General features: G+C 43.8%; 1 protein-coding gene across 2 annotated transcripts; it reads right to left on the reverse strand.

The window, feature by feature from the left end:
- Positions 1–709: 709 nt before the first annotated feature.
- rassf8a (Ras association domain family member 8a) lies at positions 710–25,766 on the reverse strand. Of its 2 annotated transcripts, none has more exons than XM_030366173.1 (6): positions 25,568–25,766; positions 10,779–10,961; positions 6,046–6,824; positions 5,600–5,797; positions 5,334–5,517; positions 710–3,103 (listed from the first exon to the last, which is right to left on the reverse strand). In XM_030366173.1, the coding sequence occupies exons 2-6, from the start codon at positions 10,879–10,881 to the stop codon at positions 2,982–2,984; spliced, it is 1,386 nt and encodes a 461-aa protein (XP_030222033.1). In that variant the 5' UTR covers positions 10,882–10,961; positions 25,568–25,766; the 3' UTR covers positions 710–2,981. The 2 variants fall into 2 exon arrangements, with proteins under 2 accessions (XP_030222033.1, XP_030222034.1); XM_030366174.1 differs by lacking the exon at positions 25,568–25,766 and adding an exon at positions 11,182–11,306.

A 25,766-nucleotide genomic window follows, 5' to 3' on the forward strand; every position in this document is an offset into this window, starting at 1 on the left:
TGTGGCAGCTTATTGAGTACTGTAATGTAAGATGTCTTGTTACAGTCTAGAACAGCATCCATTGCCTTCTGCGTTTTCATGAGAATGCATGTGGAGCCAAATAGTGACAGATACTTAAGAAGCACATTTCATATACTTTAATCAGTCAAAGGAACACGTTGAAGAATGTACAGTAAGCCAAGGTTTTATGCAGGTTGTCATGTGACCGAGGGAGGAAGGATTACTCTCATTCTCCCACCGTTCAACACAAAGGGATTGAGCTCTTGGCTCATCTCATCCTTAATGGGGATCATTCAGGATGGATTTTACCCTCAACTGGTTTACCCTTTGATGTTTTTAATCACCCTGCTTTAAGTTTCCAAGATTTCTTCTTTAAGGAATGATATCCATCACATGAAAGAATGAATCAACTTACTTCTTCAAGTTTAACTTTTGTTTATCTCTAGAGAAAAGTGTTTTATATATCCAATAATGACTAAATGTTGAATATTGTGGCAAACATTCACAACACTGCATCTATGTCAACATGCAATTGGACAGAGCCATTTACAGCTATCCTTTTCATAATCATGTTTTAAATTACAAAAAATATGTACTCCAGATTTGGTTTGAACGTGTTAAGCTCGCCACCGTCTCTGGGTCTGTGATCACTGGTGAAAGGGTTCCCTCTACTGGTGAACCAGGAAAGAAAGTGCTCTTGAAACATAAACGCATTTGTCGATGACAACATTTTTATTAAACCATGCCTCGTTACATCAGCAGGCACTCAGCCATCACCGGTCAACACTTTGCTGGACATTAAGGCAGAAGAAACAAGAGTTGTACATTTTGACATCATACAGGAGGAGAGCACAAGACGTGGAGCAGACCCCCATGGCAGGGCCACGCTGGGGTGCCCCATCCGGACATCCAATGTGGTGCCCCATCCGGACCCCCACGGCAGGGCCACACTGTGGTGCCCCACCCGGACCCCCACAGCGGGGCATCCCTGTGGTGCCCCGTCCGGAGGGACCAGAGTGTTACGCTACGATGACATCAAGGTGTAGTATATGTCAATTCAGTGTGGCAGCACTTATCATAGGAACAATCTTAACCAGTTGGAAAGGGACGTCATAAGCTGGCTAACCTTTGTGGAGTGCAAGGCTGTGAACGGATTCTTCTGAATAATACTGCTGTGAGATCATCCCTTTGTTTGTATGCTTTATGTCATCGCTTACTTACATTTTGGAAACAATCATGTATCTGATACAAGCATCTGTGATAGACATGTGCTTTGTCTATATATATGAAGTACAACGGTTTTCACTCTCTACATTGAAAATAAGGCACTTGTGTTTATACTTAATAGCTGCTTAGTCACTTCTTAAAACCACACACACACACACACACACACACACCTTCAGGTTTAACATCTAACGTTGAAGGTACAGTTGCTCTAGGAACATCCAAATATGGCCACATCAACAACACATGCAACAAGCCCATATAGTCTTTGGCGAACCATCTTCACAGATTAACAAGAATAAAAATGGCTAAAATAAACCATAGAGTTATCTTCAAAAATAATAACACAGTTTAATTGCAGGAGATACTAAAGACATTGTATAGCTATACATTTCATTGTAAATGCATTGCTTCATAACATAGTATTTGGCTAAATAAATGTGAATGTGGATAAAACTTGGATAAAAAAAGTAAACAAGAATTCTGGTACTTCAATTGGAAATAATAGTTTTCCTCAGTAACCAAACTATTTGCCATTTGTGCATAGGTAACTGGTCCTAGTCAATAATGTCCTTGGTGGCATCGCTCCTTCTACAATACAGAAACATCCTGGTTGGCTTGCTACCGCTTGCTATTCGCGGATAGGTTTAGATTGACCATGCAGGCGTGGCCCCGTGCCGGCCGTTCAGCAGACACACCAGGGGGCCGACAGGAACCAGTGGCGGTTCTACATTGAACCCCCCCGGGGTAGACCCCCTTCGAGCAGCCCCCAAACTTATATTTCGCAATTGCAAGAAATTCGAGGCCTACTTGACGCGTGCCGTCCATATGGGCAGGTGGGGCGGCAAACTATTTGCAAAAGCATGCTCCCAAAAAATAGTTAGTTAGTAAATCATTGTAAGTATTTTTTAATAATGTGATTGTCACATTAACTATCTATAGTTTCTGTAGGCTTTCCGACTATTTTTGGTCTGTTGACATCAAATTTCGGATAATGGTGGGCGGCGATTGTAAATGAGTTTAAAGTCTCATGCAATGTTGGGGCAGGGCAGCTCAGCGATCGCGTTCCTCCGTATGGTTAACGCATAACCCTGCAGGCTTCAATAAGGATTTCAATCCGCGGACAGTGGATCCCCCGTTCCCCCCCATGTCTGTTCCATTTGGGAAGACGCAGTGGTGACATGTCCCCCGCACCCCCTTCTCCTTATCACACAGCTGCTGTGCACGGCACCTTCTCAGCAAGCAGGGCCGCCTGCAAACGGAGGGGGCACCAATATGCCAATTCCCAACACAGTGATATGATAGATCATAGGAAACCGCTTTGCGGCGCATGATAATATGTTTTTTAAGTGCTTGTGTCATGAAATAATGCCGTTTCGACCGTGCCTAAAACCGCCACTGGGAACTACGGCGTGTGGAAAAGTTTGGAAAGCCGGCGCAACTCCAAAACACACACTTCCAAGAGATACACATTCATGCTGCGGTCAAAGCAATGCAGAGCACTGCCGTCTCATCGTCATGCGGTTGTTTTCTAACCCCCCTGCGGAGGAGCTTTCATAAAACATCAGCCTACCCTTCATCAGCTGAGCCTGTTCCAGGTCCCAGTGGGTAGGGGCATGAGGGGCTGAGGGAGCAGATCGGTGCATAGGAGAGGGACTGAGGTATGTTGGACCAAGAGTCTCGTAAGGGGTTCTGGCATTGGGGGAGTTGAGAAGAGACGCGGGCAGATGCTGTTCCCACCCACAGCGGGCCGGGCCTCAGACATAGATCCCTTCGGGGTTCAGACCAGACTTCAGAGGGCTGTGCAGGACCCGGAGGCGACCGGGTACCGGGTGGGAGTACAAGGGACGCTTCAGGGAACCACAGAGAGCTCCCAACTCTGGAACAAAGAGGGGAAATGATTGTTGTTTAATGACACATGTCGATGTTTCAATCTAGGATTCGGAAAATGAAACATGGACAGATAAGACTGCCTGTCAGTCTAACTCCCTACCCGGTCCCTTGCTCTGTCACTGCTCTCAGTACGCTGACTGGAGTCAGGCGTGTGTTTTAGGGTGCCTTTGAGGTGGGGGGGGGGGAGGGGATATTTTCATTTGGATACTTAAAAAATGTAGTTCAATCTGTCTCCAAATGTCTCTTTCAATGAAATGTCACACCACAAGGGGTCAGCATTGTGCTGTGAACAGCAACCAGTTCCCTCAGCTCCATAAAAACAAGGACCAAAGCTGTGGCTGATGAACACATTCATTAAGAGGACACCATCTTAGAAGTCTTGGCATCTAAAAAGGAATTGAGTGTGGTTTGATTTGTATATTTCTACCCTTGTTGGTAAGGAATATGAACAGAATTTAGTTTTTAACCCAACTAGAGTTTTTGCACGAGCATTGCGCACGCTCAACCTCTAGTTGTTGTCAACAGGGGTAATTGTTCAATGGAAAGTGTAGAATACTATGCAGTGCATTGACATTTTAACTACTATTGGTTAGTTGAAAATAATAATCATCATTGAGATTATACATCTCTTCCAGTGTCCTGGCCAAGACAGGCAGCAGTAGCCTACAGTCACACATAGCATAGCCTACACACAAAACATAAGAAAAATAAAACAACTAAAATAGTCCGCAGGGGGATATCAATATCGCAAGACAGGTTCAAGGAGGGGAATAATATAAAGTTTGAGGAACAAAGTGTAAAGACATTTCTGGAGGCTCAAGGAGCAGAGTAAAGTGTAGTCTTGTGGTGGACTCTATAGACATAATTCACCATAGCCTACTGTGTTATTGACATGTTGTCGTTGCGTTATAGGGACACTGTCTCTTTAAGATCTCGTCACTTGTGTGTTGATATGCCGGTCGTCGCGATGTTTGAATTTAACGTTTTTTATATGACAAAATGAACGACCTGCCGTTGCTTGTCGTGGTGAGAAATTGTCTCTTTCCTTATTTTATCGCAATTTATATAGTCTATAGACAGAACGTCCTACCTGGGAGTTTGTCGACGGCAGAGCCGTTATGTTTTTAAACATAACGGCTTACCTGGCAGGGCGAGTGTCGCTGCAGTGTGTTCTTACCTGCGAGTGTGCCAATGGCGGAGCCATTGAACGTCTTACCTGTGTGTGTGTGTGTGTGTGTGTGTGTGTGTGTGTGTGTGTGTGTGTGTGTGTGTGTGTGTGTGTGTGTGTGCGCGCGCTTCCGTGTATGTGTCGCTACCTTTGTGATGACGTGCGGTGTATGCGCGTGCTTGTGTGTGTGTCTGCTTGTGTGTGCGCATGTGTGTGCGCTTCCGTGTATGTTCTTGCGCATGTGAGTACCTACGGTGTATATATGCGTTCGCGTTTGTGACCAATAATAGCCCATCTAAACGGTGGCAATTTCCACTGCACCCTAAGCAGTGTGAGCTCAGGAAACATCATTCCACTGAGATAACAAAGGGCTATTTCATTGAATCAATGACATCCAGTCTTGGATAGAGGAAGTGTTGTTCATACTGTTTCCTTGATTTAAAAGGCTTTTAATATTGTCAATCATACTGTTATTCTATACAAACGGGTAAGTCTATTTCATTTCAAGAGTCCTACCTAAATTCAAGAGAACATTGCGTTAATAGAGAGTTAATGACAAGAGTTAATGACATAAGCTCATCTAAACTGAACCATTGGTGTATCCAAGTTAAAGAGAGGTAATACTTATTGTTGAGCACTCAGTGACCACCACACTTACTGTGGTAAACGCTAGTCCAAGTCAAAGGTGACCTCGCTTTCACCATTAAACTCTCTTTACAAACCATCTGAGAAGAGTCTCAATAGGAGAGACCAAGGATTTCCATCCCTGGATCACCATTGAACAGGAGAATTGGTTTGACTTTTCTTGCAGATATGTCCCTGATGTATAAATAAATTCATGATCTTGCACCACCATCACATCAACTATTCCTGTCATTGTGCAGGGATAATGCAGGGATAATGTGTGCGTTTGTGAACATGGCTTATTGTGTTGTGTTAGTTAATTAGTGTTGATAGGTTCTGCCCAGGGACTGCAGTAGGCGAGCACTCCCTGGGGGTTTGGCCCAAACCGGTAAATAAACAAACAATAACAATGTAAATAGATCACCGATGCTGTGGCCGGGGGCCGGGGGGTCGGGTGGGTCGCCGGGGCCCGGCAGGCTCCCGGGGGCCGGTGGGTCCCCAGGCTCCGCTGGCAGCACGGTGACCTTGGTGCCCGTCTGCTGGATGAACTGCTGCAGGTTGACCTGCCGCAGCTCCTTGGTGAGCTGCTCCAGGTCCTGCTGCATGTCCTGATAACACAGTGGGGTAAGGGTTAGTCCTACCTTCCTCCTCCCCTTCACACCCATACCCCCGTGTGTCCACGCTCCTCACCTGGAGCCTCCTGCTGCTCTGGCCCAGAGAGCGGTCCACCGCGCGGCAGCTGCTCTCCAGCTGGAGGGCCTGGCGGTCCTGGGCCTTGAGGTCGGCGCGGGCCCTGAGGGCCTGGGCCCGGGCCTCGGCCTCGCTCAGCCTCTGGCTCTCCTGCCGCTCCCGCTGCTGCCTCTCCTCCTCCAGGCCGGCTTCAACACACTGACACCAAAGAGTCATTAAAGACAGGACACAAACCAACGTTGATCCAGTAACTGAGTGAAGTGTCTGTTTCTACTGAATATGCTCTCCTTATCCATGTAGTCATCGCTCTTTAAAATGGAGGGCTAATGAATTTCCATTGAACCATGCGCCTCTGATGTTAATGTATTGTTATTATTATTCTATGACTATGCTGTGTCAAGAACCGGAGCTCCTCCTCCACCACCCCCAGCTCCTCCCCCACTCACCCCCACCAGCCCCATCTTCTCCCCCACGTCCCGCTCACAGCCCAGCAGCCGCCGCCGCAGCTCCTGCAGCCGCTCCTCCAGCTGCCGCTCGTTCTCCAGCTCAATCTGCAGCTCGCTCGCCCAGAAGTCCTCCTCCTCCACCTCCACCTTGTTCTTCCTCAGACGTCTCTCCAGCCTCAGGATCTCCTCCGTCAGCCCTCCTCCACCGTCTCTGTCCCCGCCGTGGCCCCCTCGCTCCCCCCAGCCCTGGAGCTCCGCCTCGTGGGAGGCCAGCCTCTGCTCCAGCCGGCCCAGCGTCTCCCCCTGGAGCCCCACCAGCCGCACCAGCTCCTCCACGCGGCAGGCCCAGAGGGCCCCCAGGGGCCCGGCCGTCTGCGGCTGGCCCCCGCCGCCGCCGGCCCCCAGGAGCAGCCTCCTCTTGGCCTCCGCCTCCCCGGGCCTGCCTCCACTCAGGATGTCTCTCAGGCCCCTGGGGCCCCCGCTGAAGGTCAGCGACTTGCGGCGCGGCTCGCGGCGGCGCATGGAGCGCTCGTTGGGGGGGCGGAGCTTAGCCAGCGGCGGGAGGCTCTGGCGGAGCGGCCCCCGCTCGGGGCCCCTCAGAAGGGGGCCTTCTGAGGGGCCCCGCTCTGTGAGGGAGGGCCCCGTGCGGAGCAGGATGAGCTGGACGTCCCCGGCATACTGGCCCCAGGTGTTGAGGGAGGACACGGGGCTCTCGTGGGGGGCCAGCAGGCGCTCGGAGTCCCTCCACTTCTCCACTAGAGTGTATCTCCCAGTGCGGCCTGGAGGAAACACACCATCAGTACCCTCCCACGGAGTGTGTGTGTGTTTGCGTGCGTGCGTGCGTGCGTGCGTGTGTGTGGGGGGGGGGGTCCTGCTAGATGAGCAGGAAACACACACACACACAATTGCAATTTATGTATTTGATTATAAGGAGGTGGCCGTACACAACCTCTACTTCAAGAGCCCACGATACACGTCGGTGAAGTAATTTAAATGCTTCAAAATAGGAACACTTTAAAAGACCAGCTAATCCTTCTAATCCTGTAGCTGCTTTTCAGTGGATCCATGTAGCTCGTAACATTCTAAAAAATGACAAGATGGGGGGGAAGGAGGCTAGGAGAGGACAACCCTGTCTGGTGGGGGAGGAGGAGTGAGTCACACCTCCCTTGGACGCTACGTGGGAGGAAGTGAGGTCACTACAGTCTGCTGCACAGCTTCCTTGACTCTCAGAGCACAGGGAAGAGGAGAGGGGGCTCAGAGATCCTGGCAGACTCATCACCCAGCACACGAGGCCTCCCTCCCCTAGGTGAAGACTGGGATCAACCACCATGTGGGGCTCCTCTCTCCACAATAACAGTAACCAGGCTGCTATTTTTGGAGGTCTGCACCACATTTAGATCACAGTAATAAAGCATTATTATTGCATTAACAAAGGGGGAAGGGTTCGAGTTATGGTTAGAGGGTTACCGATAAGATTAACACAAACCCTAGTTAGCCTTAGTTAACACGAACACAAAAATTATTACTTGTAAATCAGGTGACTTATTTAACTGTTAACTATTAGTTAACGATTATTACTGCATTAACCCATTAATGGTTAATCATTGGTTGATAAATGTAGCTTACTTTAAAATGTTACAGATTAAAAAGATGATATTTTATAAGCTTGACAAATGGAAACATAAATTGGGGCCTTTGGGTTTGAGCATCAAAGACATTCTGGTGAATTTGTATGCAATTGTGGTGGAAATGTCTTGTAAAGGAAAGAAAACTTAAAGGAAAACCCCCCTATTGGTTACTACACAATGTCCCATCCCAATCCACCAACAACCTGCAAGGCTTCAGGTCTTTTAAATAAAATAAAAAGTACTATCTAAATACTAGTACGAATGCAGCGGAGGCTTCTCCAGTGAGGAGAGGGAGGAAGATCCTCCTTAACATTGTTGAGAATAAAAAATGTAGATTGCCCAGACTACTCATTAATTAATGCCCTTAAATATGACTACCTTAATGCCTTTGTTTATGTAATGTTCGTTTCCCTGGGTAAAGGGACATTAGCACCCCCTATCGCCTATTCAAAATTACTTCAGGGGGGACGTTCCTCCCTCATCCTCCATTGACTCACATTCATTACCCCGAAAGTGTTGGCGGCCGTGGGTGTGACTAGCTCAGGAATCTGGATCCCGTCTACGTCTGTTCATAGCGCATGGCTGCGCTATGAACCAATAAGCATGAAACTGGCTGTGCTATGAACCAATCAGCAGGAGCCCTGGCTGTGCTATGAACCAATCAGCAGGAGCCCTGGCTGTGCTATGAACCAATCAGCAGGAGCCCTGGCTGCGGAGCAGCCTGGAGGGAGGGGTTATGGCATGTTCCTCAATCCTCGGACACCAGACTTCAAAGTCGAAAGTCGAAGATCTCCCAGCTTTCTTGCGGCATTTCTCGGAGGCACGCCCCCTTTTTGTCTTCATGTTTCCGAATTCTGAGAGTAGACCGAGAGCAGTGATGACAATCTGAACAATATGGCTGCGCAGGTGAAGAGATTTATTGTCTATGTATTTGTAACACATTGGTCATTTTAAGGTCGATTTTAAATGCTCTTACAAACTTGATTACATTGCTACTTTATTGCAGTCACCAATGTATACATTGCATGGTCTTGCTGTGCGTGCAATACAACGTAAAGTTGTGTTGTTTTTTTTCGGGTTGGTTTGCTAAAGAGGCTAATGTAGCTAACAATAAACAACGACTAGCCAATTTCATGACAAAATCACAAAGACGAACAGGAACGCTATAATTACTCCGAGATCGGAAATGACGAACTCGGAAGGCTGGCGTCCGAGGATTCAGGAACATACCATTATCCCCTCAAGTCTAGGCTACAAGAACCAATGAACCCGCTCAGTCATATGCCTCGTTTCCGACGAGTGGTGCGCTACTGTTCGTTGCGTGACAGTGCGGCTCTGTTCGGTTATTTTGGCGTGTCCGTAGTGCCGTGTTCTTTTGGAAAAAAGTCTGCCGAATCAGGATCGCTTTAACTGACTTTATTTGGTAATGTTTTTGACTAGTCTCTAGGAAGCAAAAGGAGGGGAATTGTATGAGCACGCGTGGAGTAGTGGATACACTTAGTAGGGCTTCTAAAGGACGCGTTACCTGGAGCGTTCTAGCCCCCTGGCCTGGGCTATGTTGTGACTTATCTACTGGTCAGGCGTGGACTCAGTTATGTGCTCAGATTGGCTAAGCATGGTGCTGAACTCCCGCCCCCCTGGATACCCATATGTGTCTTTATGCTGTCCCTTGCGGCTATGTGTTGGGATTGCAATTTGTTTGTGGCTATGTGCGGGAATTACACTTGTTCTTGTGGCCTTGAGCGTCTGGGTCTCTTGAACATCTTGACCACTCGTATCTCTAGAATTGACACATGATGAATGGCCTCCTCTATGAGCTGGACGCCTCCCTAGTCTCCGGATCCCTCCTTAGCGTGAGAAAGAAGCCACTTTCAATTGGCAAGGGCATATGTGGCCTGTTGGTATGAATGTGTGAATTATGTTACAGTAGCCCGCAGCCGGGCTGCGGAGCCCGCGGCCGGGCTGCCCGCGGCCGGGCTGCCCGCGGCCGGGCTGCGGAGCCCGCAAGGAGGATTGACCTGATCTATAAATTAAGTCCCTCAATCTTAATCGGCTTAACACCATGACTAACATTCTGAAACATCCATTAACATCCACTTTTTGCCTCAAACAATGTTAGGCTTACAGCCTATGCAAATAGTTGTGAAATAATGCTCTTTTAATTGATTGTTACTCTGACCGTTCTGTTTGATATTGTGGAAAGGATGTTAGTGAATGATTCAGAGCATGATGTATTTCGAACGGCATCACCTCTGGTCTTGTGTCTTATTTTTAAAACAATTGTAGCTGAAACATAGCCAAATTACAACCAATAGCTTCAGTCATTGAGGGCAAAAATAGGCCCAACGCTAGGCCCAGATTTTTTAATTTAGTTTTACGAATCAAGAGGCTTGATTTGACTAATTGGCTTTGCATCCTTTCCTTCTGCCATTCGTCACTGGTGGATTTGTATCATTTCACATAATTATCCCTCCCTGCTATTTTGTAGTTCCCCAAAACACCCAGACACAACTTGAGCCTCACATAGTTATGCCACCATACACCATTAACAGTGCAAGCAGGCCAATGGCAACCAAGCACGCATTCCTTCCTCCCTCACTTTATAAACCACCAGCCGCCACTGTACGAATGGAAATACATTTACCGTGAGATCACGTTCTCACTTGCTGTGTGTGTATGTGTATGTGTTTCCGTGTCTCTGTTCTAGTGCTACCACTTTGTACAGCTGACAACAGCTCACAATAAATAATATTATTTTTAAAAATTAATGTGCCTGCTGCATGAGATGTGCGTAGCTGAAAAGGGCCGCAGGCCTACGCTGTGTATGTTGTTATATTTGATAACATCTGTCATATTGGCGGTACTTGGGGAGTCAAATATTTTCTGTATATATATAGACAAACGGTTAATGGCATCAGCGCAATCCTGCTTTGGAAACATGATGCTCCCAGTTATCAACGCTACAATTATTCATCACACTGCCCATTACAAATTCAATATTTCTAATTGAACAATTATTTTAAGTTCCAATTTGTGTTCAAACTATCTCCCAACAGAGCAGATACAAAGATCAGGAGGAGCAGGACGTGGAGCAGGTGGTCCTACCTATGGCCTGGGCGAGGGCGATGACCACGTCGTGGCAGGAGGTGGCCTCGGTGACCCCGCAGACCACCCTCTGCACCCCGTCCACCCAAACCTTCAGCTCCATGTCACCAGTCCATGACGGGGCCCATGGTAGGATGGCTCCTCTGATGGCGGCGTAGGGGACTGGTCCTGTCAGCTACCTTACTGGGAGAGGAAAACAGGAAACGCCGGGTCAGGATTCCAGTAAGGGCTCTCCAAGGACGGTGATTGGTCGCCTCTGCCGTGATATCACATCCTTTATGAAGAGAATAAATGCAAGCTAAGCTGATGCGTCACGTAACACGCTAACGGTTATTTTATAAAATAAAACATTTGAATAAAGCATAACATTATTTTGCTTAATAAGAATAAGGAGAATATTAACTTTGGAATGGTCCTGCTTAGCATGGGGGAAACAGCCGGACTTAACACCGTTTCTCTGTTCTCTTCCTGAGAATAGTGTTAGGTGTGTCTGGGGTGCTTACAGGAAGACCTTCCAACCGGGACTCTGAGGTCAAGTTCCTGCTTTTGTTTCACAAACCACATGAGAGCAGAAGAGAGAGAGCAGCTTGATGACGTTATCAAAAAGCAGGAAAAGGACAGGAAATGTGCAGGGGAGAGAAAAAAGGCTGTTAAAGTTAATGATACCAAGGGGGTGGAGGGCAAAAGAAAAGCTAGCACATCGAAGATTAAAATATGCACTTCACACAGAGCAATCATACAAGGGACTAGACAAAACAAAGGGAGCAATTTAGTTATCAATCAGTGCATAAAGGACTATTTTAAATATTAAGTTGGTACACTGGTCAGTATTTTTCATTGGACTCACTCTAGCAAAGCGGATCACCGGTTAGACATTTTCAGATTGATATCAGAGCATGGTAAAGAAAACACTGCAGGAAAAGGACATTTTCATTCCGTAGGATTGCACATTATGTGTCATTAAGCGGTTTGTCTGGGACATTTCCTCCAAATGGTCCATGGGGTTAGTCTGTTTGGACCAAAACCCAGACAGGGTCAAACATGGCACAGCTGAAGCAACATAGGACCGCTTTCAAACACACGTTCACAACACTATCCAACATAACCTACATACTCTAGACTGGGACCCGAAGGACATTGAGACTTCAACACTGAAGCAGAAGGCTTCTGAAGCCTAGAAGATGGCTTGCTGGTACACAACTGTGTCATGGGAACGTGTAAACACATAAGGGGTAGCTGCTAGGAAGGAGTTGATCATTCTTGGCATATTTACAGCTGGTTCCAAAGTGATTTTGTCTTTCATCCCGATTGCCCTTAAATGGAAGAAAGTATTGGGATTCGGAGGAAGCAGCCTCACGTGTACCACAACACAGACATGGCAACACTGCAGTGACCCACAACCCTCTCTCCTTGACGTCTTATTACTTACAAGCCAAGGTAGTTTAGTATTAAAAAAAATTATGTTGTACTGTAATACAATTCTCAGGCACTTTACAGTATTTAGGAACACTAGTTACCCTGCAAATATCTTCTTTTTCATTTTTTTTATGTTACTGTCTTGGAACTGGCTCAATGCTGGCTCAATGCATGCTTTTACAGAAGGGATTTATTTATTTTAACATTATTTTAACAACCAAACCGCCAGGCATCAATACATTTTAAGGTAAGTAAAAAACAAACAAGTGAAAGTTAAAAGTGCTAAAAGATAAAGGTGTAGATAAGAGTCACAAGTGCAGCAGAAGAGAGCCCACTTTTAAAACTGAAAAGAAAAGTCTCCTTCCTCTCAACTCCCTCCCTCCTGACGTTCTCCACTATTGAGAAGTGTTGCATTTCCCGCACATGTGATTGATAATCAAGACAGATACTCTGAACCAATCAAGGAAGGAATGGCTTGAATGGTCAGATATGGGCCATGTTTGGCTCATAAAGAGGAAGGCACAGTGAACTCAAAACAGATATTCTCAGTCCAATTCCCTCACTGATAGCTGACAAGTGGCTAGCCATTTCCAGCCTGTTGTCAATATGACCCCAAAAAGACCCATGAGAAAAACCACCAATGGACAAGAAGGTTTCCATCTGTGGAAAGAAATGGCTGACTTTCCTTTCCATTGAAATGGAAATGCAATATTTCAAGAGAGTTAAGACAATTGACAACTGTGTTTTCATAAGCCATAAATGATGCTCTCTTTTTTTCAGAAACTTTGCTCATTGAATGCATATTATGTTTAGGTTGTTTGTTAATGCAAACGTTTTTATTTTTGTGGTTTCAGAAATCAGTAAAACACGATTACATTATGGCAGTTGTGCAAGAAATAGATCTGGGAGTAAAAATGGAAACTGATGTTGAATTTATGAAAGATTAGTCCTAGAACTAACATATAAATGGATAATATTAAATTGCCATGGAATGAGCCTTGAATCACCCCATAGTTAAAGGTATAATATGTACAAAAGTACTTTACTAAATGATTAAATGACCATGTACTCATCAGAGAATAAGGAAACAGGCATATTCAAAATACTGGGTTCTCCAATAACAGTGCTTGTTTTGGCCTGTGCGTTATTAGGAACACTAATAACGCACAGGCCAACCCAGGGCCAACCCAGGGCACTCACTATTCTGAGTGCCCTGGGTTGCCAGATTGAAACATTTGGCCACACAAACACAGTGTGTTGCAGCCATGGAAGCAAGACAACAGGATCAACTGAGATTGTACAAGATTCTCCCCAACCTAAGGGCAGATCCTCTTTTAAAGAAAACAACATGAGAAGAGTTGTGCTAGAACGTGGGTAAATCTTTGGGTTAAAGTAAAAGACAAGATTATCTATTTGGTGGTTTTAGATTTACAGGAAGTGATGTAATCAACCACTGAGAGACCATCAAAAGAAAAGAAAAAACACAATTTATGGGGGCCTAGAATTAATAGGGAGTCAGATAAAGACGACTGGTCTCTTAAATATGAATAAGGGCATTATGGTCTAATCAATGAAAACTTTGGAGGCTTTAGTCCTACAGGAAGTGACACCAATATAAGGTGATCTAGGGCTCAAGGAGACTTGGAGAGAGCGAGAGACCTGGGCTCTCTTTCATATGAAAGTAGGCTTTTAAAAACATTCATATGAAAGAAGGGCACCATTTAACGCTCCGTCTCCTGATGGCTCAGCCAACGGCCTGCTTCCGAGATTTGGAACAGATTCCCAAACCTATTGATCCAATGCATGGATCAATAGTTGCATACATGAGAATCAGACCTCTATCTAATTTGAATAAAAGTTACAAGCTAAATACACAAAAACATGTTTAAAGCCACGGGCCCCATTGAACTTTGCCCCTTACATGCAAAGGAAGTTGTCCACATGCCAGCATTGTGGTTTCTATCTTAATCCTCCAACTTTAAACCGCCGGCCAATCTTTGCCCATTTCCTCTAATGCTTCCTTTATCTTCATGATCTTTCCAGATGGCTGAACATCACAAAATTCATGCACAGGTACCCCTGGGTCCCAGGTATGACCTATCCATGATGAGATATCTACCTCTTGCAGAAACATAGTTAGCCAAAACAGCCATTTATTTGACTGGGTTGGAGCATAGAAACACGGCAGCTCACCAGATTGGTAACCAGGTGCATTGCTGCTACGGCGGCAATGCACCTGGTCTTTCGGAAGTCCAGAACAGAAGATGTACGTCATCCCTGCCGCACTCTTAAATCTAAGTTTTGTATTGAAAGCGTATCATCAAACCTTTATAACACAGATATAACACAGAACCAGGGTCTCCCCATGTCAAGTCCTGTGGTACGCCAGGCCTCAGTTGTCAGGAGGTTGTTTTAAGATTTCCAGTGATGGTGTGGGGAGGCTCTGTGGGAAACATCGATGGTTGAAGGTTAACCAGTGACATCTGTTGTTTACGCGAACGCACTTCAGCATGTCTGAGATTAACAACAGAGCACAAGTAGACTCTGTCTGAACGGAGGTTCGCCTCCTGCCTATTATGTAACCATAAATTATCTATGTATAAATGTAACCATTCATCAAATATCAACTGGAACATCTCTCTAAATAACATTAACCACTCACAGATATGACCGTGTTGGTTGCTTGTTATCAAAAGTAAAACCTCCAGCAAACATAATCATTTTGACGTAACTTCATCTTCTAAATACATTTTATATTTTGTTGATATGTATTTTGTTTTTAATCAGGATATATAATTAAATATTAATTAAAGCCTTCCCCTTTGCGTATTGTTGTTGAGACCAAAATAGGATTGTCTGCCAACATTTAGTGGTTGGTAGGCGGAGTTCCCCGGAGTTAACAAGTTTTAAAATAATGAGTGCCTGCCAAGAGCGTTCCAACAACAGAACTATAAGTATATAGCAGAATGGTGCCACTCTATATAGACAGCAGCTCCCCCCTCAGAGGACCAGCATTCAATATATCTCCACAATTGGCCAATTAGTACCTTGCCCTAAACAATGTAATTTTCAAGCAAGAGGACAATACAAGGAGCAGGGTTTGCAAAGAAACTGAACCTGTGTTCCCACAACACACCAAAGATTGAACAATTTCTCCTCAATACGTGAGTAGCTCAATACGAGATGGTGGATCCAAATGACAAAAACACATAAAATCAGTGGAAGTTCCACTGATGAGAAAAAGTCATGTCAATGTGTAAAGTTACTTAACTCAATGCAATTTATGCAACAAGAAAGGACCTTTTGAGAGGACATGCAGGTAATAGAAAAGTTCATAGAACAATCTCAACAGCCAAAACACTATTGAGGAAGAAAGAGACACTGATTAGGAAGATTAAGAATTGTCCTATGACGTTGGCATCGTCTCCATCAGCCTTTTCAGAGGTAGAGCCAATTAGGTATTGGCACCCAGAAACCAGACACTGGTGCTGTGGTCACAAGGTTGAAAGAAATGGGACCTTCTCAAGAAGATCTTTACCAAGCCAGCCACATCTTGGAGGTGTAACAGGTGCAGATGTGTGCTCATGGTGAGCTAGCTGACAATTCAGGATAACTGCAGCGGATGCTTAGTATGGAAGTGGTCCACATTATGGATGAGAATGCAGTCAACTACAGATCTCTGAAGTGCAAGCGGGAGCGAAATCTTCCACTAGGCAAGAGAACAGCTCATCCTCTTACAGACCTGAAAGGGATATTCCCTGAAATGTTTGATGGCAATCTTGGTGTTTTTGAGGGGGAAGTAGACCTGAAGCTTTCACCAGACGCCAAACCGATACAATCAAGCTGCAGAGCCCATCACCGATGTTCTGCTGTCCCAATTCCCTCCAGGCAACATCCAGTTCTCCATGCCATCACCACCAGAGCATGCTGATCCTGAATGTAGAACTGCAGACGTTCCATCAATGACCCCTCCATCTCCAGGTCTGACTCCGCTCATTTTCAGCCAATCACATGGCTGCAGTTCCGACCTCTGAGTCCAGCCTCCAAGCCTCTCGGTTCTCTGTCAAATGTCTACTCTATCGGAAAGAACATGGTTTTTTGAATGATCGTACATAACAATCTCTAGGTGGTGAAGAAGTGAATGCTGCATCACGACACTTTTTCCATCTAATTTCGACTGGGTTTTGAGATTATCGGTGCCGTTAAAGTAGTAAACGGCACCGACGTAAAAACCCAGTCACAGCAGTCATGTGGTTGACTGAAAACGAGGGAGGCATCTGATTGGCTACAGAGACTTCCTTGTTGAAAAAAATGCATTTGTGAATCTAGCGACGTCAGGAGAGTCTCAAAAATCCACACATAAATACAGACCAGTTCCCACACAAATGCAAGTAAGTTCACAAATGAAAAACGTCTTGTAAATACAAGTTTAACAGTTTGTATATAAATGTTACAACATCCAAATACATTGTGATGAAAATTGCAAATATTTTTTTAATTAATATATTTATGGATTTATATTACATTTATTTAAAACAAGGTACATTTGTGTGTGGATTAGAAATGTGTTTGTGAAACTTATTTTTGTTTATGGATTTATTTTACATTTATACATACCGATATCCATTTATGTGTGCATTGAAATGTATTTGTGGGAAGAGAGTAATTTATATATAAATCACAAAATACATTTGTGAATCCTTCTCTGTGCATTCATTAATAATGAGACTGTTCTGACTCCATAAACTACGGAAGAGGATTAGGGCCACACATGTAAAAAAAAATTAAGTTCTGACTTTATTCTCAGAATTCTGAGAAAAAAGTCAGAATTCTGACTTTAATCTCAGAATTCTGAGAATAAAGTCAGAATTCTGACTTTAATCTCAGAATTCTGACTTTTTTCTCAGAATTCTGAGATTAAAGTCAGAATTCTGACTTTAATCTCAGAATTCTGAGAATAAAGTCAGAATTCTGACTTTAATCTCAGAATTCTGACTTTTTTCTCAGAATTCTGAGATTAAAGTCAGAATTCTGACATTAATCTCAGAATTCTGAGAAAAAAGTCAGAATTCTGACATTAATCTCAGAATTCTGAGAAAAAAGTCAGAATTCTGACTTTAAAGTCAGAACTACGGGTATCTGTAAGGACCAACCTCCGTGGGAGAGACACTTTGCTTTATGCAGTAGGAGGAAACCTATGGAAAGAATAGAATGGCGCGGTAAAAGTGCAAAACCTGTGCGGTTTGGCAAGAATTCCGTACGGTTTTGAATGACTAATAGCCGCGGCTATTAGTCATTCACTCCGGCTATTAGTTATTAACTCCGGCTATTAGTTATTCACTCCGGCTATTAGGTATGCAGAACGAGCCCTCCCTCTTCTTTGCTTGACCACTAAGTTTGAAGGCTGTCTAAGCAATCAGTGAAGAGAAATACCAGACTAAAGTAACGCATTGTCGAGACTAGAGCTGCAGTGCCTCCATGTTTCGCCGTAACATAAAGCTGTGTTGTCTTTACTAGTTTCACTACAATGTAATGACCACCACTAGCTAGTGGAAAATACATTTGTGTCTAGTACACTGATATATTTGTATATGTTAGGCTATATATTGAGATGGCAGTGTTCGAAATACCCGTCAATATTCGGGGATGCCCTCATCCCCAGATTGTTCTCGATATGCAGTAGCCAGCTAGGCCATAACATTACAATATTTCATGGATGCAAGCAAGCCAAGAAAATCAATCTATATCTATAGCCTACATGACAACACACAAACACACGCACACACACACAGACACACACACGCACACACGTTAAACACACTGGTATAGCAATAGGAGCCTGCATTGGCTAAAGTTGTTGGGATGCACGTTATTTTATAACAGGGAGGGGCAAAGTTGTGCATTACAATGCAAACACGACAATAATTGGCACAGTTCTTGCGCACTCAGAAGAACATGAACTGAATAAATGCCAGGTATTTAGCATATCGGAGACAGGCACACAATCAGTGCATTTGCAAATAAGAGCCTGCAGTATGACCGTTCTTGTGACATTATTTAACCATCCATCTACAGCTAATACGATCAGACAGATACATCATTGATCACATATAAGCCAACAACAAGCCCAACATCACCACGGCAGGTGCGCTCTCTCTCGCACATTCACACAATCACTCCAACTTCTCCAACTCCAAGGCAAAGCTGTTTCACTAAGACCACAAACAACCACAACTAACCAGCCTACATATCCACAACAATGCACAACAATCAGTTCTATACATTGCGTCTATCTTCTGTTTGGCGCACATGGCTAATGTGCATACTTGCACAGGACTGTCGGCTCCGCTTGTCAAAAAAATAGAACGTATTTGTGAATAAATGCTTTGAATTCTGAATACTGGACTTGGTGAGCTTGGTGAGTTGGCTATGGGACGTGCACTTTTACCGCGCCATTCTAGGGCCGGATTGTGGCTTTCTTGGACTTCCATAGGTTTCCTCCTACTGCATAAAGCAAAGTGTCTCTCCCACGGAGGTTGGTCCTTACAGATACCCGTAGTTCTGACTTTAAAGTCAGAATTCTGACTTTTTTCTCAGAATTCTGAGATTAATGTCAGAATTCTGACTTTTTTCTCAGAATTCTGAGATTAAAGTCAGAATTCTGACTTTAATCTCAGAATTCTGAGATTAATGTCAGAATTCTGACTTTTTATCTCAGAATTCTGAGAAAAAAGTCAGAATTCTGACTTTAAAGTCAGAATTCTGACTTTATTCTCAGAATTCTGAGATAAAGTCAGAATTCTGACTTTTTTCTCAGAATTCTGAGAATAAAGTCAGAACTTAATTTTTTTTTACATGTGTGGCCCTAATCCTCTTCCGTAATAAACGCATGACGTGGGCACAAAGAAAATTAAATGCATCCATTTCCATGGCGCGTTCCGTGCCGTGTGCAGGCACGCCAGAATTCAAAAAGTTAAGAGATGGCGGTTAAAGCAAAGCGCAGCAAAGAATTGAAATACTTTAAAGAAATAGGAGATCATAAGGTGAAATGTAAAATATGCCAAGCGAAATCGAGCTACCAGAAAGTACTATGCGGCAACATATGCTCCTGAAACACAACGGTGAGTTCGGGAAGCAGACCCGCAGCAACGGTGAAAGTGAAAGTGTGTCGGCTATTTTCATCGCCGCAAGACACAGCTGTAATCCCGGGCGTGTAGAGAAGATCACAACGCTGAGTATTTCCATAGTCCATTTGCTGCCGTTTTATTTGCAGCTTTAAATTATTTGCAATGGTTAGGCTACTTGTTTCGTTTTTTTTAAAACTGTCACAGGCCTTGGTTCGACGTGATTTAAATTGTGAGACGCATATTTATTTTTGTAAGGAAAATGTGTTTTGAACGTTTGCAAAAATAAATAATGAATACTCTGATAACTCTGACTGTTTTGATGGAGAATAAGCATTACATGTTTGGTTGGTAATATTGCCGTTCATCATCAGGCCTATTCCTGCTGCAGATGCGTTGCATTCTAAAAATAGATTTGATTTAACGAGTACTCGATTGATCCTCGAGGAATTCCTTCGATCACTCGAGTTTGGAATTTACTACTCGTGCCCATCCCTACGTCCATTCCAATTTTTAAATGTTCAGATTTGCTTGGAATCGCACGCTTCTTTTCAGATTTTTTAATATTTTATAGGCCTACTTAAGATATTCTACTTTAAAATATTTTTCTTTACAAATGAAGTCAATGGAGGGACGGCTCCGCTGTCCACCCATTCAGCCATGGTTGAGTAGGAATTTGGGGGAAAGAAACTTTGGCTTTGATGCCCTGAAGTAAATGAACCGCGACAAGGAGGAGAAAGGGATTGTTGCCCGCGAATGTCTCCCGCCGGAGCCCCGCTGCCCGCCGCCGCGAGGCACCATCGCCGCGAGGCAATAGAATATTTACAGAACACGGCCAAAGGCTGTGTGCGCCTCGCCATTGCGATACATCCACTGTAAACAGAGCGCATGGTACCGTGGCCGCAAGCTGCTCAGGGCCATATCCCCACCCTCCTCCTTGACCCGCCTCTCTCCTCCTCATTTGCATTAAAGCTACAGACACTGAAATGTCACGACTGGCTCGTAGTAGCTGTAATTCTGCAACACGGCTGAATTTCAGGACACTTCAAATACTGTGTTAGGGGCCCACTAATATCTATATTAAAGCATTCATAAAGTAGCATGCCATGGGACCTTTAAATGGTGTGCATCTTTACATTGTCAACTCCATTTAGACTGTTCAAATCCCTTCACTTGATTTAAGCTTTACGTCTCAAACTATTTTGCCCTTCTAAAACATATTTTCTACCTCATTTTGCACTAAAGCAGTAGTATAATAATAATAATAATAATAATAATAATACATTTAATTTAGAGGCGCCTTTCAAGACACCCAAGGTCACCTTACAGAGCATATAGTCATCATTCTAGGAATAAAAGGAAAACAGAGGTTAAACATGAAGAATAATAATAATTAATAACACTCAAAGACGCCTAAAGTGAAGGGGGGACCTCACTAACCACCACCACCAGTATACTACTACTATAACATGTAGTAGTATAAGTGATGAAGGAAATACAGAAGAAATCTAGTTTCCACCAATTTACAATTATTGGAAGTGAGTTTTCCAATGCATTTCAAACCAGATCTTCCATAACCTGCTTTTTACTCTAGTAAAGCAACTGGATACACTTCTCAGAGCGTCTGAACATTTTGAAATTGAACACGTAGCAGTGTTAAATGTTAAGTGCTGTCTGCCTGCTGGAGAGCAGTGTGTCTCCCGGCAGGTACAATACCAGCTGGAACTCTCAGCGGGAATATCTGGTGAATATCCAATATCTTTCATACGCAAAGAAAGTCTTTCAAACTACATAAAGTGCTTCTGAGTTGCATGATTATTCACATACATAACCACAGCAGCGCTATGCTGCTTTACTCCTCACTTTCCATTTTGATGTTGGGCGCTCCTGGCCCTTATACTTTATTGATGAAAGCACATACTTACAACAACAAATGTGCCTAAACCAAGCAGCCAATGCGGGGTCAGCCCTTTAAATAACACCAACTTACAATGTACCTACTGCGTCGTATTACAAATTGACCACAATATCTTTCATGGCAAATAAATAAGTTGTAAAATATTAAACGGCAACTTCTCAAGGTAGACCAAAAGTAGGTGAATCCCACTGTTCATTACCCTTCTCCGGCCTCCACCCCAACATCTGACAGAGCCACAGCAAGAGCAACAGGTTTGTAACATACCATAGCAATCTGTTGGTACAGAGGGGCACTGGAAAATGGGCCCTCTTCATGAGTGTGAATGCAAGTGTGATGACATTTAACATTGATAATAAACAATGTTACTCTGACTTGCATATAAGATATGTTTAACCAGAATAAATAATTCATAACGCATAATTCACAAACAATTAAAACCCAACCATTCTTTTGATTTTTATTGCCTACGAACCAAGCCAATTGTTGTGCTGGAGGTTGTTGCCAGGCCAGCCCAGCGATAGAGGGAAGCATGCCATCTGCAGCTCTACAAACCCCCTTCCTTCCCTTTGGCCGTGCCAGTGTTTGGAGGTGTGCCCACCCCCCTGTTCCCTTGATCCATCATTGGATTGGGAAGGCAAGGAGATTGAGGAAGTGAGGGACAGGATTCTGCCGATGAAATTATACATTTATAGTGAAAAAAAATAATAATACAATGCAATCAAAATGGTTGATTTGGTCTTTTGAGTGACTGTGGAGGACGAGGACGTATTCCAGCCTGCCACAATTTTGAGATGGAGGGGGAGTCGCAGGCTCTGTGTCTATTGACTTCCTCCGCTAAATACTTAAGAACAGTAGGCCTCCACCACCGTGCTGCGGGCCACACATTCACCAGGATTTCTTCTTCAGTAAATAACAATAATGTTGGATTATTTATACTCAATATATGTATATCTGCATTACGAGTGTCGTACTTGAGAAGTATACAAAACTGCAGCATGCTGGCGAATAAGAGTAAAACAAGCAGCCATTGAATACAATGGAGACTTTATGCTATTCTGTCGGAGGGGAAGTAGGAACAAATATCAGAGCAGGGCGACCAGCGGAGCACTCACAAACGCTAATTAACACTTCTCCAAGCAAGTACATTCCATTGTTCATTACAATGAAAGACCAATGGAGTCTATACTTTGAAAATGACAACAAGACTTGGGGGCGGAGACAAGTCTGAGCCAACACAACCCAGGACAATGCTCTTCTTCTCCTGAAGACATCAGGTAGCTCTTTACTCACTGGTGGTAGATAGTAAGGATTGGTTATAGTACTTCAGACTCCTTAGTATCCATTTCAAAACCATGTTTAATTCCAAATGTACTTCCTGTGTAGCGCACCATTTTATTACTAAGAGTTTATACTGTTCAGTAACTGGTACCAGACCACTTCTGATCTCAGGCCTACCACGGACACAGGCTGATCCACGCAGCAGCACTCACGGAAACAAGGAGTAGACCAAGAAGAAAATACAGAAATTAAGTCGAGAGAAGGGGAAAACCCAAAGGGTATGAGAATCCCCCGCAGCTGAGACACTCCTGCCTAAAATGCAAAACAACACGACCCAATGCATGCTTTTATAAAGCTCCACAGTAAAGAGCTGCCTTGATCCTGAAGTTTTGAAACTGATAACAACAATCAGGCTCTGCATTCTCGGGCAGAGAACAACAGCCTGTGACTCTCAGAGATACGAGAGCTAGGGGTCCATGGGGCTGGGGTATTTTGTCTGGGTTAACAAGTCACTCCATTTGATCATGATGCATTGCCCCCATATAAGGAGTAATATCATAGAAGCTGTTCATACTGACATATGTGGGATGCAATACAATTTCTAAACACAATAATTATTGACGCAAAAAATATATTATTTTCACTGATTCAACCAAACCTAAGAGGCGTGTTATTGATTGTGATGCATCGTCTTATTCTCCTCATGTTTCTGGGGGAGCCCATTCCATTATGATGAGAACAAGTCATGCTTACCATTTAAACAATAATGAATCCGGGATGTTATGATGTTTAAAGAATATTATGAGTTGGCATTTGCAACATTAAATGGAGAAACTCGTAAAATTACGTTTTTTTCTTTGAGGTTCCTTGTATTGTGTACATTTGTGTGCATCATGTAGCCTAGTAGAACCTACAAATGTTACACAACGGTTACAGAGGTTCAAAGATGCACAAAGAAGCCATAGTAGGGCTGTTTGATAGGACGATATATCGATATATCGAAGATAGATCTCGGGACACGAGAGAAAAAATAAAAGTCTATAGATAGATATTAGCCTTGATTGTTTCTATCGCTATTTTACTTTACGGCAGTGTTTTACGGCATTCAGACCCTGCTTTATGTTTACTAGACTTGCTCGACAGATACAAAAAAAACGACAAATCAACTTTGTAATGGTCAAAAGTATTTTTCTTTTCACTTGTACTATGTACTGCCGCTACCCTAGCAAAGTATGTACTGTTGCACACAGTTTGAATACAATTGGGACAAACTACAGGTGATGTCACTGATCAGTGCACCGGTAGTTCAGCCATGTGTCTTCTGCTGCAGAGGACTGTGGGGCACAAGAGCCAAAAACCATGCTGGCTTGCATACTGCAAAATGAGACCGGATGTAGTTCAATATCCTGATAGTGCAAGTTCCATACTTGTATTGGGACATAGGCCTACTATATATTTTTCTTGCATACTAAATAGTATGGTAGTATGGGCATTGAAACGTAGGGGGAGTCTTTAGACAGCCGGTGATCTTGATGATCGGGTCTAATTGAGAGGGTAGGTATACTGGCTGTTTGTTGGCTGTCCATCTGAGAATTGTTAAACCTGAAACAGTGTTTTTATATCTGGTTCTGATTTTGTATGTTGCTATTGTTCTTATTTATTTATTGCTTACTGGCTGCAGTACTTGAGATTGATGAAACCTATGAACCTTTATGATGCCTTTGTTTATTGGCAGCACAATTGGAAATTTCTAAAACTAGAAACTGAGTGTTTACTTTTATTTTTTATCATTTCATAACCTTTTTATAGGTACTACTACAGTAGGTACTACTGGCAATATGTAGCCAGATGTAGATGGACGGGAAGCTGGAAGATGTGTTATGCAGTAGCTTTGAATCTAGGATAAAATCCCAAGTCATAGGATTTAATTGAGATTGCATGTCTAGAAAGCCTTCAGCCCCGCAGCATACTGAGTCCCCTGGTGCAGCCGCCTGCTTTTAAACCAGCAGGCTCCTGAACCCAGAGCAGCTCCTCTCCGGCCCAGAGGTCAGCGCTGGCAGAACCGTGAACATCTGGACGGCAGGTTTCAGCCATCATAATGCCGCCTTTGTTCCCATGCCATATTAATCTCTCAGGGCTTCACGGCCAGCAGGGGAATAACAGTACAACCGAAACATGTTATAGTTGCTTTGGTTTGAGGTAGGCCATATTCATAAAGCATGCATTTAATTAGGCTATTTAAATATCACATTACATTGAAAATACACCGCATGCATCCATAGCCTAGCTTTTGGAAGATGGTTTTCTTTAAATATATGACTGTCGCTCCACTAGCCTAATATTCAGTGATTTGGCCTCTGAATAAAATGACCTGGACCATATGATCATGACTAAAACTAAAGCTGGACTCAGAAAAGTGATTGAGTGGCCGACATCTGAGTCAACATGCCAACTAAACTACTAACTTTCATAAATAATGTTCAACTTTAAGGGTTTCCTCTGTATTTTCACCTTCAACGATTTGATTTTCCATTGTCTTTGTGAGGTATTTAAATAATGACATAGAAACCCAAACCAGAAGTTCTCTAAGTCTCAACCAAACCAAAGCTTGATTATGAGAGGATTCAGACGTGCAGACTTCATCACAATGATGCAGATGTTAATCACCAGGATTGTTAAGGTCGACCCGATCATCAACATACACTTCCATCCAGACATACCGCTGAACTATGAGCCTCCTGGCTCTTGATGTTCCGTTATATCTCTCCCAATGTAATGAAGGCTGAGCTTCGGCTAATTCCTGGATCAGAGGAGCCTGATAGTTGTCCTAATATAAACAGGATGTATAGATGTAAAGTCTATAGCCTGACGGACCGATCCGAGTCCGCGTCAGCCTTCGTATTCAGCCTGAAGTTTATGGAAAAATCTGTGATGAAGGAATTCCGCCAATGTCTTCCTCTCCTCCATTGCCCACTTCACCACTAAACGCGACCAAGTAACATCTTACCTGCGGTACAAGAACAAAATAATAAATTAGATCAAAGATGTATTACCCTTCGGTTCGTCTCCGGAAAGTTTTAAGTTGTCCTGTGCTGCAGCCCTTGCGGTGTTTCCATTATACTGCGGAAAACGACCCTCTCCCCATTCCTGGTGAATCCATGACAGAGGAACTGGGACACCGCAAGGAATGCTGGACTATTTAAAGCTGCAATAGGCTCGGTCTGCTGCTTGAGGAGGAGAGATGGGGTTTAA

Source organism: Gadus morhua, chromosome 9 (genome assembly GCF_902167405.1).
Source record: "Gadus morhua chromosome 9, gadMor3.0, whole genome shotgun sequence".
NCBI lineage: Eukaryota > Metazoa > Chordata > Actinopteri > Gadiformes > Gadidae > Gadus > Gadus morhua.